Here is a 14,319-nt window from a genome sequence, read left to right on the forward strand (position 1 = left end):
AACTAGACAGATATGTGTATCTTTCTCACACACAATGCACAAACCACTCCACAAAACTTAAATCTCTGCTCTTTGGAGACAGTGGTTTTCTTCATAATTTTGTTCCCCATCACAGGGCTGGGCTGGGAGGAAGCAAACGCACTTCTTCCTGCTACTGCCAGTGTTTATTCTTCTTCTTGTGCTCTTGCTAATGGCTTAGAGGTGCTCAGGAAACAGGAAGGAGCACTTCCTGTTTCCAAAGCACTCTGATGTCATAGCGAAGGCAGTGCACAAAGGGAGGGAAAGGTGCATTTACAGGGGGGCTGACAAGCCACTTTGGAGAGCTTGGCAGGCCTGATTAAGCCCATGGGTTCAGCACCCCGGTATTCAGCATAAGGTAAGTGGTGTGCACCCATATCTCTGGGCAGGATCCTACCCTCTCATACCCTTCATCATCCAGGAGCAGAGGGGGAATGCTTTCCATACCTGCAGACTCAAGTGGTTAAACTATGCTTGGAAGGTTTGAAGAAGGCACCACCCAACAGGCTAGAACTATGTTTGGAAATCTTGAGGAAGATGCCACCCACTCACCAATCTCCATTTCAATGAAAGCTGCCTCATCAGGCAAGGCTCGAGGAATCACTCCTGGGTCACTGAAGCTTGTGCGCAGGAGGGTAGCCATTGCAAATAGGAAGAGGACAGCTCCAAAAACAGGGATAGTTGGGGACAGATGGACAGCAAGATAGCGACACCTGCAATGAGAGAAAAGCCCATAGCAACTGAAATCAGGCACAAAGCCTGTTGTGTGCCAAATTACGCTTTGGGGGGGCTAACCCCCCCAACCTAATTGCTTTAAAATGTTGCCCTTTGACTTCATGTCTCCTTGATGCTCAGAGGCAGTGAGGCATGAAAAAAAAGACCTTGTACCAATAGAATCAGGATTAAAGCAAATGCCATGGATTTCCCCCTGGCTGGAGCTTAGAAACTGATATTTGCTGCAGATTTCTGTTATATTTTGAGAACCCCTCTTTTCAAAACAAGATTTTAACTCTGCCATTTTTATTAAAAAAAATACACTTTCCAGTTCCATTGTTTGTTGACGAGAAGAACTAGGAAAAAGCTGAGCAAATGCTAGTGAAGTATGATAATTGAACAAAGTCTACACAGAACACTTTTGGGGCCTTCCCATATACCTGTTTGAAAGTTAATGTTTGAAAGCATTTATCTGCCCCTGGAAGCACTGAAATCAAAGTGCAGTCTTTTGAAAGGCAAGACCCTGGCAAAAGCACTTGTTTGCACAATGTTTTTGAACAGCCCTCAAGTACAATGTATTTGCATCCATAATACAGGCTGGACTTTCCATCCTAGCATCCGAGTAGCTCTCCAGGGTTTCAGACAGGAAGTCTTTCCCAGGCCTACCTGGTAGGACTGAGCCTGGGATGTTCTGACTGCAAAAGATGTATCCCACCTAAGTGCTGATTGGACTGGGACCACCAGCTTACTTTCAGAATGGTTGCTACAACATGCACCTTCGCATCACCATCCCAACCTTTTACAGTTAAAAAAAAAAAAGGACAGGAAACAGAGATCTGCAGAGCTCATGTCTATCCTATGCCTATCTTAACAATGTTCCTGCCCAAAAGGATGCTATCACTAAGACAACAAGGAGATAGGTAAACTGTGGAGAAAAATCTAGCAAGAGCAAGAACAAGAGAAAGAAAGGAGAGGGGGAGACCACCCCTTTCCTGCAGCAAAAGAAGGAAGTGGGATGCTGACAGTAGCTCTGCGGCCTCCACATCCCTGCTGGAGCCAGCAGGGAACAACCTCTGCATGGAGCACAACCCATGAAGAACAGCTGACTCTCTGGCACTGCTGAAGCCTTCTCTTCTCCCCCCGCCTTGTTTTCTCTTTTTACACACACTCTCCTATTGAATTAATATCTAACAAGAAATGCTGTGACACCATTTCCAAGTTTCTACCTCTGGTTTAACAGTTCTCTGATATGACAAGACCCCTCAATTCTGAATTTGGAAGTCAAAATAATTAATCATGGAAGTGTACACATACTTCTTTTGCACAAATAATTCTGCTTTTAAGAATGAGATGTTTACAACAGTACCTGTTTTAACAATTGTTAGAAGGGAGGGAAGGAAATATAATTGAGATAGGAGTCAACTTGAAAGGTCAAGGAGGCTAATTAACAGCCTTCAGAAATGGAAAACCACTGTAAATGTTCCAGTGCCTCTTGCGCCATTTTAGAGTATTTATTTGGAAGAAAATAGATGATCTTACTAGTAACAGGGACAAGTCTTTACTGTTTTCAAACCAGCTTATCTGAGGGCTAAATACATGTTACTTTAATTACACTTCATAAAAAGTATGTGCTTAAATATGAGCACTTTTATTTGAAAGAAAAAGATGTGAGGCTCCAATTCAGATTAGGAACCAGAAGCAGTTTTCTGTTCAAAAACCTCTACCTTTCAGGAGTACCCTGGTATAGGCCACCAACCTGGAATGGGGTCTCACAGCTGCTTTCTCCAAAATAAAGGTGGGTCAGTTTTAAACACACTTTAAGAAAGAAGAATGAATTATATTGTTATTTGGCCCCCTGTCTAGTACTTTAGAAATCAGTAACCTGCACCAGCCACCAGAAATCCACTCCAGCAACTACATTCTCCCAGCATTCTAATGTTGCTTGACAAATATTTTTGGCATTCCAAACATTCAGAAGGCTTGTTTCATTACTCATCTGATATGCTCTCTTTAGCGAACTAAAATTAAACTTTCAAAACAAAAACACTACCATATGAACAAGGGCGGGGTCACGTGCATCAGCCAGCTAAACTTGTGTCACCATTAAAACAAATCAACTGGAACTGACAGACAGAATTTCCTTCCACGCCCTCATTAGAGAGAATATGGTAAGAACCCCAGAAAGAGGAATCTTTAGTTGAATGTCCAATACGCCCATAAGCCAAACAGAAGCCCCATTTGATAGTGGCTACCAAGTAACAAAAACAGACCATGCCTCTCCCTCCATCCCTTAATAGGAAATTTTCAGTATATAGACCATACTTAAAATCTTTCCAACTGGCACCCGGGCAGATCACAGTAATAGAAATTCCAACCAACCAATACAGTTAAACACAAAAATAGAAGGAACAGATGCAAGAGCAGCAGCAACCACCACCCAAATCCAGCCAAGTGGTGACTTTCCCACCCCGCAATCAATCAATGCTGAAAGCTCATCAGCATCCACAGTGAATTACTTTTCAATGCACTCTTCTGTACTCCAAGCAACCTTCACATTACAGTACTAGCAAGTGGGATTGCCCCCCACAACCCTTTCAGTGAAAACATGCCTCCAATATCTGAGATTAAATATTTAGCCACAACTGCAGCAAGAATTTTGTTAGCCAAAAATTGGAAGCTACAAGAAATACCAACAATGGAGAAATGGCAGATGAAGATGATGAACTTTTTAGAGCTGGCTGACCTGACTGGAAGAATCCACGATCAGAAGGAGGAGGAGCATCAAGAAGAATGGAAGAAGTTCAAGGAATATTTGGCTAGATATTCTAACATAATTTAAGTAGAACTACTTATAAGTAACAAATTGGCCTAGGAGTAAAATAGATTGACTTGTATAACATTATGGACTAACAAGACTAATAAGAAAGAAAGATGTTAATGGAACAAGTTAATTTTATTTGAAAGTGGATTTTGGAAAACTGCTAAAATGAGTACCAAGGAAACACAGTTAGGGCGGATCTGAGGAAGTCATTTAACAATGTTATTTAAATTGGGTCTTTAACAGTTAAGATATATGTTTGTCTGTTTGTCTATTGTAATGTTTTCTTTGTGTGTTCATTATAAATTTGGAAAACCAAGAAAAAAATCTGGGGGGAAAAAGAGAGATTAAATATTTAGTATGGAAATTTTTATTTGAAAGCACTAGAAGTTTGGTGGCAAGCAGGGAATATGTTCAAATTCAAAGGGCACTTTAATCATTCATGGAAATACGAGCAAAAGACTTTAAAAAAAACCTTATTTGTAGGCACAACTATGACACAGAAGCTTGGTACTTTGACAGGAATTTTGCATACCATCATTTATGAAACTGTTCATTGTGCATCACCCTAAAAGAGAATCTCTGTTCTTGGTGTCAAGTAAAAAAAGCCTGTTCTTTGTCATTTCTTGTTCCAAGACTCACATTTTAAGTCCTGTTTGTTTACATGTGCACAAGTCACTTAATATATCCAGATCTATTTCACCAGATAGATCTCTAGGTAGAATAACTTTAGAAAGAAATTGGACAGTCATGACTCATCAGGAAGACATACACATCACGTGAAACTCTTGCCAGCCCACTAGCTTCCTTGGGAATTCCACCTCCCCTCTCAGGATGTCATATAAGGGTTCTTCCCTATTAAATAATGTTTAGCTTGCCGGGCTTTCCTCCACAAAACCAAACACCAGCCAGCGAGGCAGCACTAGCAAAAGCAACAAGCAAGTCCCACTTGTGAAGGAAGAATCTCCTGGCCCCACCATTCCTAAGTCAAGCTGTCATATAACTTCCTCACCTGCTCTTCAAATGCAAAAAGGTATTATGATGCCTACCTGGGAGACTTGAGTTATCTGCCCAACTAGCTCTGGCTCCCCATTGGTTAGAAAGAGTCAAAGGTCATTCCCTCAAAAGAGAGGGAAAGAGAGTTTAAAAAGTTGAGCTGCCTGCCTTTGGGGGGAGGGTTGAAGATTGGGATTTCCATGCCACTGGGAAGCTGACCATCCTTGAAGCCTACTCTTAAATATATTAGAAGTATTATATTGTAGCGGGTGAATTAGGATTAGCCCAGTTTTAGAGCCACAGTGCTATGGTTTATTCTGTATTCAGTTTTTACCTTCCACTTGCTCCTCCTCTATCTATTACTTCTAATAAAATTTCACAATTTGGCCACCGATGTGTGTGCAATTGCCAATTTCAGGATTCTAAAATCTCCATGTGCCATCTGGGTGAGTCTTAGGGAGTGTGGACTGCCTTTAAACTCTGAATAACTTAGAAGGTAACTGTCTGGGAAATGAAGGGTGCATTGGTCCCAGAATTCCTGGGCTTTAGGAAGTTTGGGGGGGGGGTATGACAGGGAAACAAGAAAGCTGCCTTGATATCAGAGTAGGAGAAGGCAATTGGAAGCTAGCCCTGATTTTCCCAGCAAGTCGTGTGCAAGTTGAACCAAGGACTGCAGAGTACACTGGCTCAGAACCTTTTTAGAAATTAACTTTTTGTGCATGCTCAGTTTTCCCCCTTGCTTCTGGGGCTGTGGGTGACAAAAAAGGAGGGTGGCAGCAACTATCAGAGAGCAGGACCCAACTGATAACACTGCACAGCTGTTGTGCAGAGTTGGGCAAAGAAGGGGATGTAAGAGGCTCTCCTGGGCATGCCTCCTTTGCCACATCACTATCATAATAGCAAGGCTTAAATAGTCATGATCAAATTGTACCAGGAAGCAAATGTGTCTTGACACAGTCGCATCGCATTAGCAAAACAGCAAAACACATTACTGAAAACAGACTACATGGCATACCAGCTTTAAATAAATGCCTACTGGGCAGCAAAGAGCAAGTCACACACCCACTGACACGGCCTTGTGAACAATAATAATGTTGAGGATGATCATTTATCTCCTGTTCCACTTGTCTATGCAGCTTCTTCTCCCTATCTGTTATATACAACTGCTGGGTCATTTACAGTCAGGAGTGGGTCTGCACTTCTTTCCCATGCAGAAATCCCAAATACGATGGTTGTACCAGTGGCACATTCTCTCAGCACAGTCTCTTACACCCCTTTGCTTTAAAAGGCCAGTAGCTCTTTGAAAACTACAGAACCAATACACAGCCAGGTGGATTTAAGCTGCTAGTCCCAGGTTTAGGTGCTAATGCTAAGAGGTGTAGCAGTGTCAGCAAGTAATCAATGGCAGATGAGAGGCGAAGTGGCCAGCGCATAGGAACACGGGGGTCTGTTTATCCAAGCTCAAGTGATCATGGCTACACTAAGATTAAACTGAATGACCGTTTATTTCCCTTTCTCTTTTGCTCGTGCAAGTATTTCCCAAGAACAGACACATTTTCAAAGGTTTAATTCACTGCATCAGGTTTGGAAGAGTCACATTTTGGGAGGCACTCTACAAATAAAAACAGAAGGGCAGATGGTGCATATACAAAACATGACTACACCTTGCTGGGACAAAAGCCAAGTTGCCACATGACAACAGTAACAGAGCAAACTGAGGTCATGCCAAACAGAATATAATAAAAACAAAAAAAATTCCTTCCAGTAGCACCTTAAAGACCAACTAAGTTAGTTCTTGGTATGAGCTTTCGTGTGCATGCACACTTCTTCAGATACACTGAGAAGTGTGCATGCACACGAAAGCTCATACCAAGAACTAACTTAGTTGGTCTTTAAGGTGCTACTGGAAGGAATTTTTTTTGTTTTGACTATGGCAGACCAACACGGCTACCTATCTGTAACTAGAATATAATAAAACTTACATTAGATAGTTATTGTAACTAGAGAGAACACATGCATCCCCAAAAAGAATAATTGAGAAGCTGACTTTCACCAAAGGACTGTAGCTCTAGGACAGCACCTGCTCTGCAGGTAGAAGGTTGCAGATTCAGTCCAGGTGTCTGCAGACAGGACAGGGAGATACCCATCAAAAACCCTAGAGAGCAGGTATCAAGCCAGTGTATACTGAGCTAGATCAGGGGTGAGAAACTGGATCTGTTTGATGGGTCAGTTCATCACCATACCTACCTCCAATGGGCCCAGTGTGACAAATGATGGCACAATGCCAAGCAATGCCAGGACTTTAAAACACGATGCAGGACTCTTTACAAGTTTCTTACAAAGAACTCTGACCCATACTTTGAAGCTGCTAAACAGACCAATGGTCTGACACAGTATAACTTATGTTTCTAATCCAAGGATAAATGGATAGAAGTGTCCTGAGATTTCTTCCATGGCTTGAACAAGCTCCTAATTCAGTTTCAGCAGGCAACACAACATTGCTATAGTTAAAACAGCAGCAAATAGGCACTCTTCTACCCAAAGAGTAACTCAAGAAACAGTCAAATGAATAGTACATTAAGATTTTCAGGAATCTGTGACACTGATTTGACCTCCTTTAGAAGACAGGTTAAAACACTGAACATTCCAGACTTTCTCCACAACTCCATTTCAAAAGTGAAATGGGTTTTTAAAAATTTTTGTTTCACTTTGACCACAAGAAGGGGAACAAATCGCAATAAACCAATTAACCTGACCCCTAAGGTTAGACCAATACAACAGAATCAGCAATAAGTTCCAGGGTATGTACACACTGAATGTACATAGCAGTCCTTGATTTTACCCTTCACCATGTCCTGCTCTCATTTCTGTTATTGTATTTGCGTAAGGAGGTGATGCCCAGGACCTTAGAGAAACACAAGAGAACTGGAGTGGTATGAAGATTCAAACTCTTCTTTTCCCTTTAAAAGCACTCCCCAACATTACAGATGAAAAGAAAAATCCCTGCACAATCTGCTTTCAAATGTGCATCAGGAAACTAGAATGGCTGGGGAAACCCAGTTAGATGGGTGGGGTATAAATAATAAAATTAATATAGTGAGACAGAGCTGCACAAAGTGCCAGGACCTGGTTACTCCAAAACTTCTTCCCATCCATAGTCAATTATTGTCAAAAACACTTAAATGGCTTGACAAATGTTCAGTGTTCTCAATTAGGGATCTACCTTACCCAAACAAGGACCCATCAAGGAGCATGTGTCACTCAACAAGAAGATGACAAATCACACAACAGTCAAAGGAGTCTTGGGTGTTCACTGTTTTATCAGAATCTGCTGCTAATTTGGCAATAACTTGCTGGGCACTACCATGACAGTAGTGATGATCATCACTCCCAACCCAGGATCAGAGGGCAGCTTCTCACCAGTCAGTGAGGTATAGCAGCTACAGTAGTGTATGTACATCAAGAGAGACCCTGGTTTGAATTCCCATTTGGCAATGAAGGTCACTAGATCACCTTGAGCCAGTTACCATCTCTTACTGCAGCAATAGGGAACCTGCAGCCCTCCAGACGTTGTTGCATTACAACAACATTACAATTCCCAATGGTCATGCTTGTTGGCACTGACAGGAATCCAGCATCTGGATGGCCTCACCCCTGTCTTAGCCTAACCTACTTAACAGTGGCACTGTGAAAATAAAAGTGGTGCTGGAAGAGAACCATGTATTCCTTAAGTTTATTGGAGAAAAGGCAGGATTTAAAATACAACAATAAACTCTATTATGCTAACTCTGAAGCATCAGGTCATATGCTTCCCACAGGTAGCTGGCTCCTAGGGGTAGATCTGTTAACTTGTTTGTATCATGTTTAAAAGAGAGTCAAAGTAAACTTTCAGGCAGATAAACTTGGAGACTCAACATGCATGGAATTTGAACATAAGAAGAACCTTCTGGATTAGGCCAATGGCCCATATAGTACAACATTCTGTTCTTAAAGTAGCCAACCCAGATACCAATGGGAAGGCTGCAAGCAGCACAGGAGCACTCTGCCCACTTGTGATTCCCAGCAACTGGTATTTAGAGGAATACTGCCTCAGGCAGTGGAGATAGAACATAGCTATCATAGCTAGTTGCTATTGATAGCCTTATCCTCAATGAATCTAACTCTCTTTTAAAGCCATCCAGGTTACTGGCCATTAATGACTCCAGTGAGTGGGAGTTTCATAGTTTAACTATGCGCTGCGTGAAGAAGTACTTTCTTTTATCTGCCCTGAATCTTCCAAGCTGGATTAGAAATACTAGCTTAGTCCTACCCCTCCCTCCATCTCATCAGCAAATGCTTGAGTGCTTAGCAAGGTGAGCTGGAAATGATGTGAGTGCCAACACACAATCTAGTTTTGCGCAACAGCTGCTGGGTAGAAACTGGATCAATCAGTCTATTATCTGCCAGAATGTCACATGCACAGTGTCTTAAGGGGCTCATTACAAACGTAAGGTAGCAAAATCTCTACGAAAGAAGGCTGAACCTGTGACGGCATCCATGATTTCAGGATCTTGATATGGACATACCTGGACATATATATCGATTAAGAAATCAAAGGATCATAACCCTTAAGTGATTGTGTGATTCTATATTAACCTCTTTCTGTATAATGTACCATCTTTCATTAATTACTGGGGATTATTTCCAAGTAAATGTACATAGGATCAGATCATAATGATGATTTTAGAAGAGACATTCAGAATAAAGCAAATATGACCATGTTTAGGTTCCAAATCAGAATTCAAGTTTGCTAGTGCGAAGAGGTGCCTTCTAAGCTGATTCTTGATGAGAGCAGAGTTAAATCTAGCTACCTGCACTGATATAATTAGTTGACAGACTTCATGCTTGGCTACATAAAATGTTAATATCAATGTTTAGAAGCCTTCACAAAAAATTCCCAGTCTCAATAACTTCTTCTTTATATCATTTCTTGCAATGACACATGAATTCAAAACAATTGCATCTTAAAAAAACCGGCACCTACAGTGGTACCGCGGGTTACATATGCTTCAGGTTACAGACTCCGCTAACCCAGAAATAGTATCTCGGGTTAAGAACTTTGCTTCAGGATGAGAATAGAAATCATGCTCCAGCTCCGGCAGCGTGGCGGCAGCAGGAGGCCCCATTAGCTAAAGTGGTGCTTCAAGTTCAGAACAGTTTCAGGTTAAGAACGGGCCTCCGGAACGAATTAAGCACTTAACACAAGGTGCCACTGTATTTCCAGAGATGACCCTAATTTCAGCTCTCAACAATGCAATCAAGGTGAACTATGGGATTCTTAGAAGGTTATTTCTTATATTTATTTTTTTCTACAAATATTGGCTCCAAAGTTTACTTACAGTAACACATAATCTACACTCAGAGATGTCTCTCTTGATGCATACTATATTGCAGCATGGTTTCAATAGCTAATCTGGAAAGCTCCTTCCAAAAAAGCACACTCATTTGTCCTAGGTAAGTGACTAGCCATAAGTTTATTAACCTGCACAACCATCTGAGTAGATAAACTTCAGACCCTTTGTGTTACCAAATGATTCATAAGCTCTAGTGATGAGCTGTTCAGTTAGCAAGCCAATGGTTCTCACAAATGACGCTGTAAGCATATTTGCCAGAAACAAACTGAAGTAACATCTTCTGCAATGCCACTTCCTAGTTTACAAGCCATCATAATCAGATTATCTTTTCACAAGCAACTCACACATATCAAATCCACAATGGCAGCAGCAAATCACTAAGATACAATATTCATATCTTCTGTCCTCAACCAAAAACAACACCTTTCAGAGGTGGTACAGTACTTTATAGAGGCTAACAAGGCCCTGTGGATCTAAAGGGCCTCACCCTTATTCATCCCCTTGCATGGGACAAAGGCAAAATGATTTCCAATATATTCACACAAGTTTGAGTTGGCTGGGTCAGATTATGAATCAAAAAAGGATTTTAAAAATATCAGCATAGTTTCACAAATACTTCTCAAGACGGATAAAGACATCTGATTACCAAACTACTCTGCCCTTACAATAGCAGGCAGCAGCTCAATATTGAATATGTACTCTTCTAACAGTCAAAGCAACTCAAAGAGTAGAGCCATTCCAACCAACCACAGCCTTGAAAACACCCACACAAACAAAAGTTTCAACCACTGTGAACTTACTCAAAAGCAAAGAAGAGAGCACAAGTTCCCACAATGAGGAAGAGGGTCAGATAGAAGATGCCCTTCTGTCGAGCCATCATGATGCGCCCATCACAACAGAATGTGTTTCTTCCTGGCAGCTTCTCCCATTTCCGTATCACTTTCTTCCTTGCTATCATCACAGACATGGCTGCACCTTCACAGAAGGCAGGACAACTGAGCAACAGTCAATCTCCACACTAGCCACTGGGATTCACACACCATTCTCAGAGATCCAGCCTCAGCCCCTGTAGAGGTAGAAGACAAGGAAATTAGTTAGCATGGTTGTCACGTGGTACCTGGATTTTAAAAAGTGTCTGAAATATCATTGATGGAAGCATTTCCTTCCTACTCCCAGCCTACTCCCAAGCTTAAGTCATTCACTGAAAAGCACTCTTTTAAATGACATTAAGTGCCTATCTTATCTAACAGGAAGCACAGAATATGGCTTGTGCCATATCTCTAGTATGAGGAAGGCGTACGCACTCCCAATGTTTTACAGGTCATCAACAATTGCAATAAAAGAGACCTCACACACACTTGTGGCTGGGTGTGTTCCTCAGAATCCTTCCCTATACCTCAACCAGGATGGATGCCAGATAGGTCCCAAGAATTGCAATAGATTTGCTCTTCTCCCAATGACTTGCCAGTTTGGATCACAGAGAGCAGAGTCTTGCAGGTCAGAAGGTCAGTGGCTCAAATCCCCACAATGGGGTGAGCTCCCGTTGTTCGGTCCCAGCTCCTACCCACCATCAGTTTGAAAGCACGTAAAAGTGCAAGTAGATAAATAGGTACCGCTCTGGCAGGAAGGTAAATGGCGTTTCCTTCCGCTGCTCTGGTTCACCAGAAGCGGCTTAGTCATGCTGTCTTTTTCTGCGGACAAATGTTGGCTCCCTCGGCCTATAGAGTGAGATGAGCACCGCAACCCCAGAGTCATCCGTGACTGGACCTAACGGTCAGGGGTACCTTTACCTTTACATTATAGTATGATCCATAATGGCACATGGATTTCCACACTAAATGAACATCAACCATTTTCATACCCTGCATCACACAGACCACAGAACTCTCTAGCAGGCAGCTCCTGGATCCAGCCCAGAGTTTATGGTTCAGCATGTAAAAAAACAAACAAACCTCCCTGGTGCTTTGCCCCAGAATAATCCAGTGATTGAACCCACTCAGTTTCTACAGAGTATTGTCCAACAGCTGTTAAAAATCACCTTCCCATCTATTTCTTGGTTCTCTGTTGTTGCCCAGCAATAAGAACAGACAACCATGAAGAAGAAAAATTCCCCGCTTTCGCTTTCCACCTTGGCTTTACAATTCCTCTCATAGCCATTGCTCTCTAAACTATCCGACAAGGATATGGTCAATACAATATAGGTTTCTTCATGGTGTTCTAGAAATGAAATAGGCCTCTAATTGTCTGGGATTCTGGACGCAGGCTCAATAACTTAGAACATATTCGCTCCCATTAGAATTTTCTAGCCACCCTTTGTAGTAGCAACAAGAAACACCTTCAAGAAGCAGGTTGATTAATGAAGAGTGAGAATCATTGCACTACAGTGACTGAGCAGTAGGGAGAAATAACCCAGTTTAGCTAAACAGAAGCGAAGCTTAGGCTCTTGTCGATGTGATATTTGCCTATTCTTCCTTTTCCTTGGTTTTTCAGCACGTGGGACAGCAGGAGCCTGTTTGGGGAAGGGGAATGTGCGGGGTGGGGAGGGGGGCTATCTTTTGTACTGACGCGCCTACCCATGAAAACACTCGAGAATCTGCTTTTCCTTCTTTGGGATTAAAAAGCACCCGCCCAAGACGCCCGCTTTGTTTATTTTGGTTTCGATTACTACAAGGTCCATCTTTCTTCAGCGGCTCTCTGCCGTCTCCACGTTTAATGCCTGTCGTTCTGCACAGACAATTAAACGTACAAAAAACAATAATAAGAACATGCATTACAAAACTGAGCGTGATTTCTATTCTCGTCCCACCCCACCCATGCCCACTCCCAACCCGAACACATCAAAAGCAACCACCATTAGCATGGTTGGTTATTAAAACTTGAATAGTGGCAATAGCAGTTATACAATTAAATAAGGGGAAGAGGGAGAGCCGAGTAGAGACAACCGAATAAGACACACACACACACACACACACCACCTTCTTTTACAACCTGGCTGCTGCAACGGGCTCCCCAGACCCACGCGCGGCTGCCGCCCATTGTTTCCAGCTGGGCGCTCCGCGACCTTGCACCATCCGCAAGGATCCCGACGACAGTCCGACACGTGTCTCTCCCAACTCCCACGGGCGGCGCGCGAAAAGAACCGCCGCACAATAAACGCAAAAACACGCGCGCACACACACCACGTTCAGCGGCAGCAATGGGGGGGGAGAGAGAAGCCGCGCTCCTGCCGTGCACGGCTGGCTCCACGGATCGGAATGACAGCAAGGGAAGATCGTGTCCGGGTGACAGGGAAAGGGGCCCACTCGCGGACCACGCCCCACGCGTAACAAAAAGAAAGAGGGGAGGGGGACACCACGCCCACCGCCGCGACTGGGAGAAGGACAGGCCGTTTGTGTGAGGGGCGGAGAGCACAGTGCGCTGTCCTGAGGGAACACCCGGGGCCCCGACCTCACCCGTTACAGGAACGGGTATGGGGGTGCTTTGTTCTCCTCTGCCATGGCTCTAGATCTTTTCCCCCCATTGCCATTTCCCCCGATCCTCCTCCCTTCCCTCTCACCGGCTCGCTCGCGTATTTCTGCCCCCTCACCTGCCGCTCATCGCTGTCGGGGCCGAGGCTGGGCTGCGTGCCGCCGAGGCCTTTTCTCTGGCAGATCGGCTGCTTATTGGTTGAGCTGTGCTTCAGCACCGCCTCCCAGCTCAGAGGGGATGGCTCGATTGGCTGAGCTGAGGATCGCTCACTCACAATGTGGTGAAGGGAAGAGGGTGAGGCTAAGTTGCGGGGCCTTTTCTCGCTCCCTCCCACCTCACCCATTAGGATCCTGAGTGGGGGGCGAGCACTGGTGTGCTTGGCTCAGAGGCCGCTTCCTAAGACCAAGAAAGCGGCTCATCGGCAGCGGGGCGGCAGGTTGTTTACGTCAGGATCGTAGTAAAAAACGGGGGGGAGGTTTTCACCCTCCTGAGGAGAGGAACTAGGCTTTCCATTGGGCATCTCGTTCTCAAGAACCGCCTGCTATTCCTGCTTTCGCATTTTCATTGGCCGAACCGCACGTCATTCAAAAAAAAAAATTCAAGCCACGAGGGGGGCGGAACGGCCTGACGGGCAGGGATGAAGGGCAGGACCCGACCAGAGTTTTTTTGCGTCAATGGATCAAAGGCGGGCATTCACGTGGTTGCTGTTTCGGGCACATCATTGGCTCTTGCTAAGCCCCGCCTTCTGTGGTCTTGTCCAGATTCCCAATGAGGCGTGGTCATGAGCTGGCCACGCCCCTTATTAAAATAGCCAGTAGCCTCAGGGAAGAAGCTTTTGTACCCTTCTTGCTCACTTCCCTTTTAGATTGCAAGGGTGTCGTTGCACGTATTTGCATGTATTTTAAATAATTA

General features: G+C 43.7%; 1 protein-coding gene across 5 annotated transcripts in view; it reads right to left on the reverse strand.

Annotated features, from left to right (window-relative positions):
* The window catches only part of ZDHHC9 (zDHHC palmitoyltransferase 9), a 21,757-nt gene extending 7,906 nt beyond the window's left edge, over positions 1–13,851 (reverse strand). The window contains exons 1-3 of one of the 5 annotated variants that reach the window (XM_081897453.1): positions 13,526–13,851; positions 10,740–11,005; positions 571–731 (exon numbers count right to left, since the gene is read on the reverse strand). In XM_081897453.1, the coding sequence (XP_081753579.1) occupies positions 571–731; positions 10,740–10,906 (328 nt within the window). In that variant the 5' untranslated portion in view covers positions 10,907–11,005; positions 13,526–13,851. Of the gene's footprint in view, positions 1–570; positions 732–10,739; positions 11,006–12,927; positions 13,069–13,118; positions 13,246–13,495 lie in introns of those variants that run through there. The other 4 variants (XM_081897449.1, XM_081897450.1, XM_081897451.1 and 1 more) reach the window with 4 other exon arrangements.
* Between the last annotated feature and the right edge of the window lie 468 nt (positions 13,852–14,319).

This window comes from Podarcis melisellensis (assembly GCF_964234715.1).
Source record: "Podarcis melisellensis genome assembly, chromosome: Z".
NCBI lineage: Eukaryota > Metazoa > Chordata > Lepidosauria > Squamata > Lacertidae > Podarcis > Podarcis melisellensis.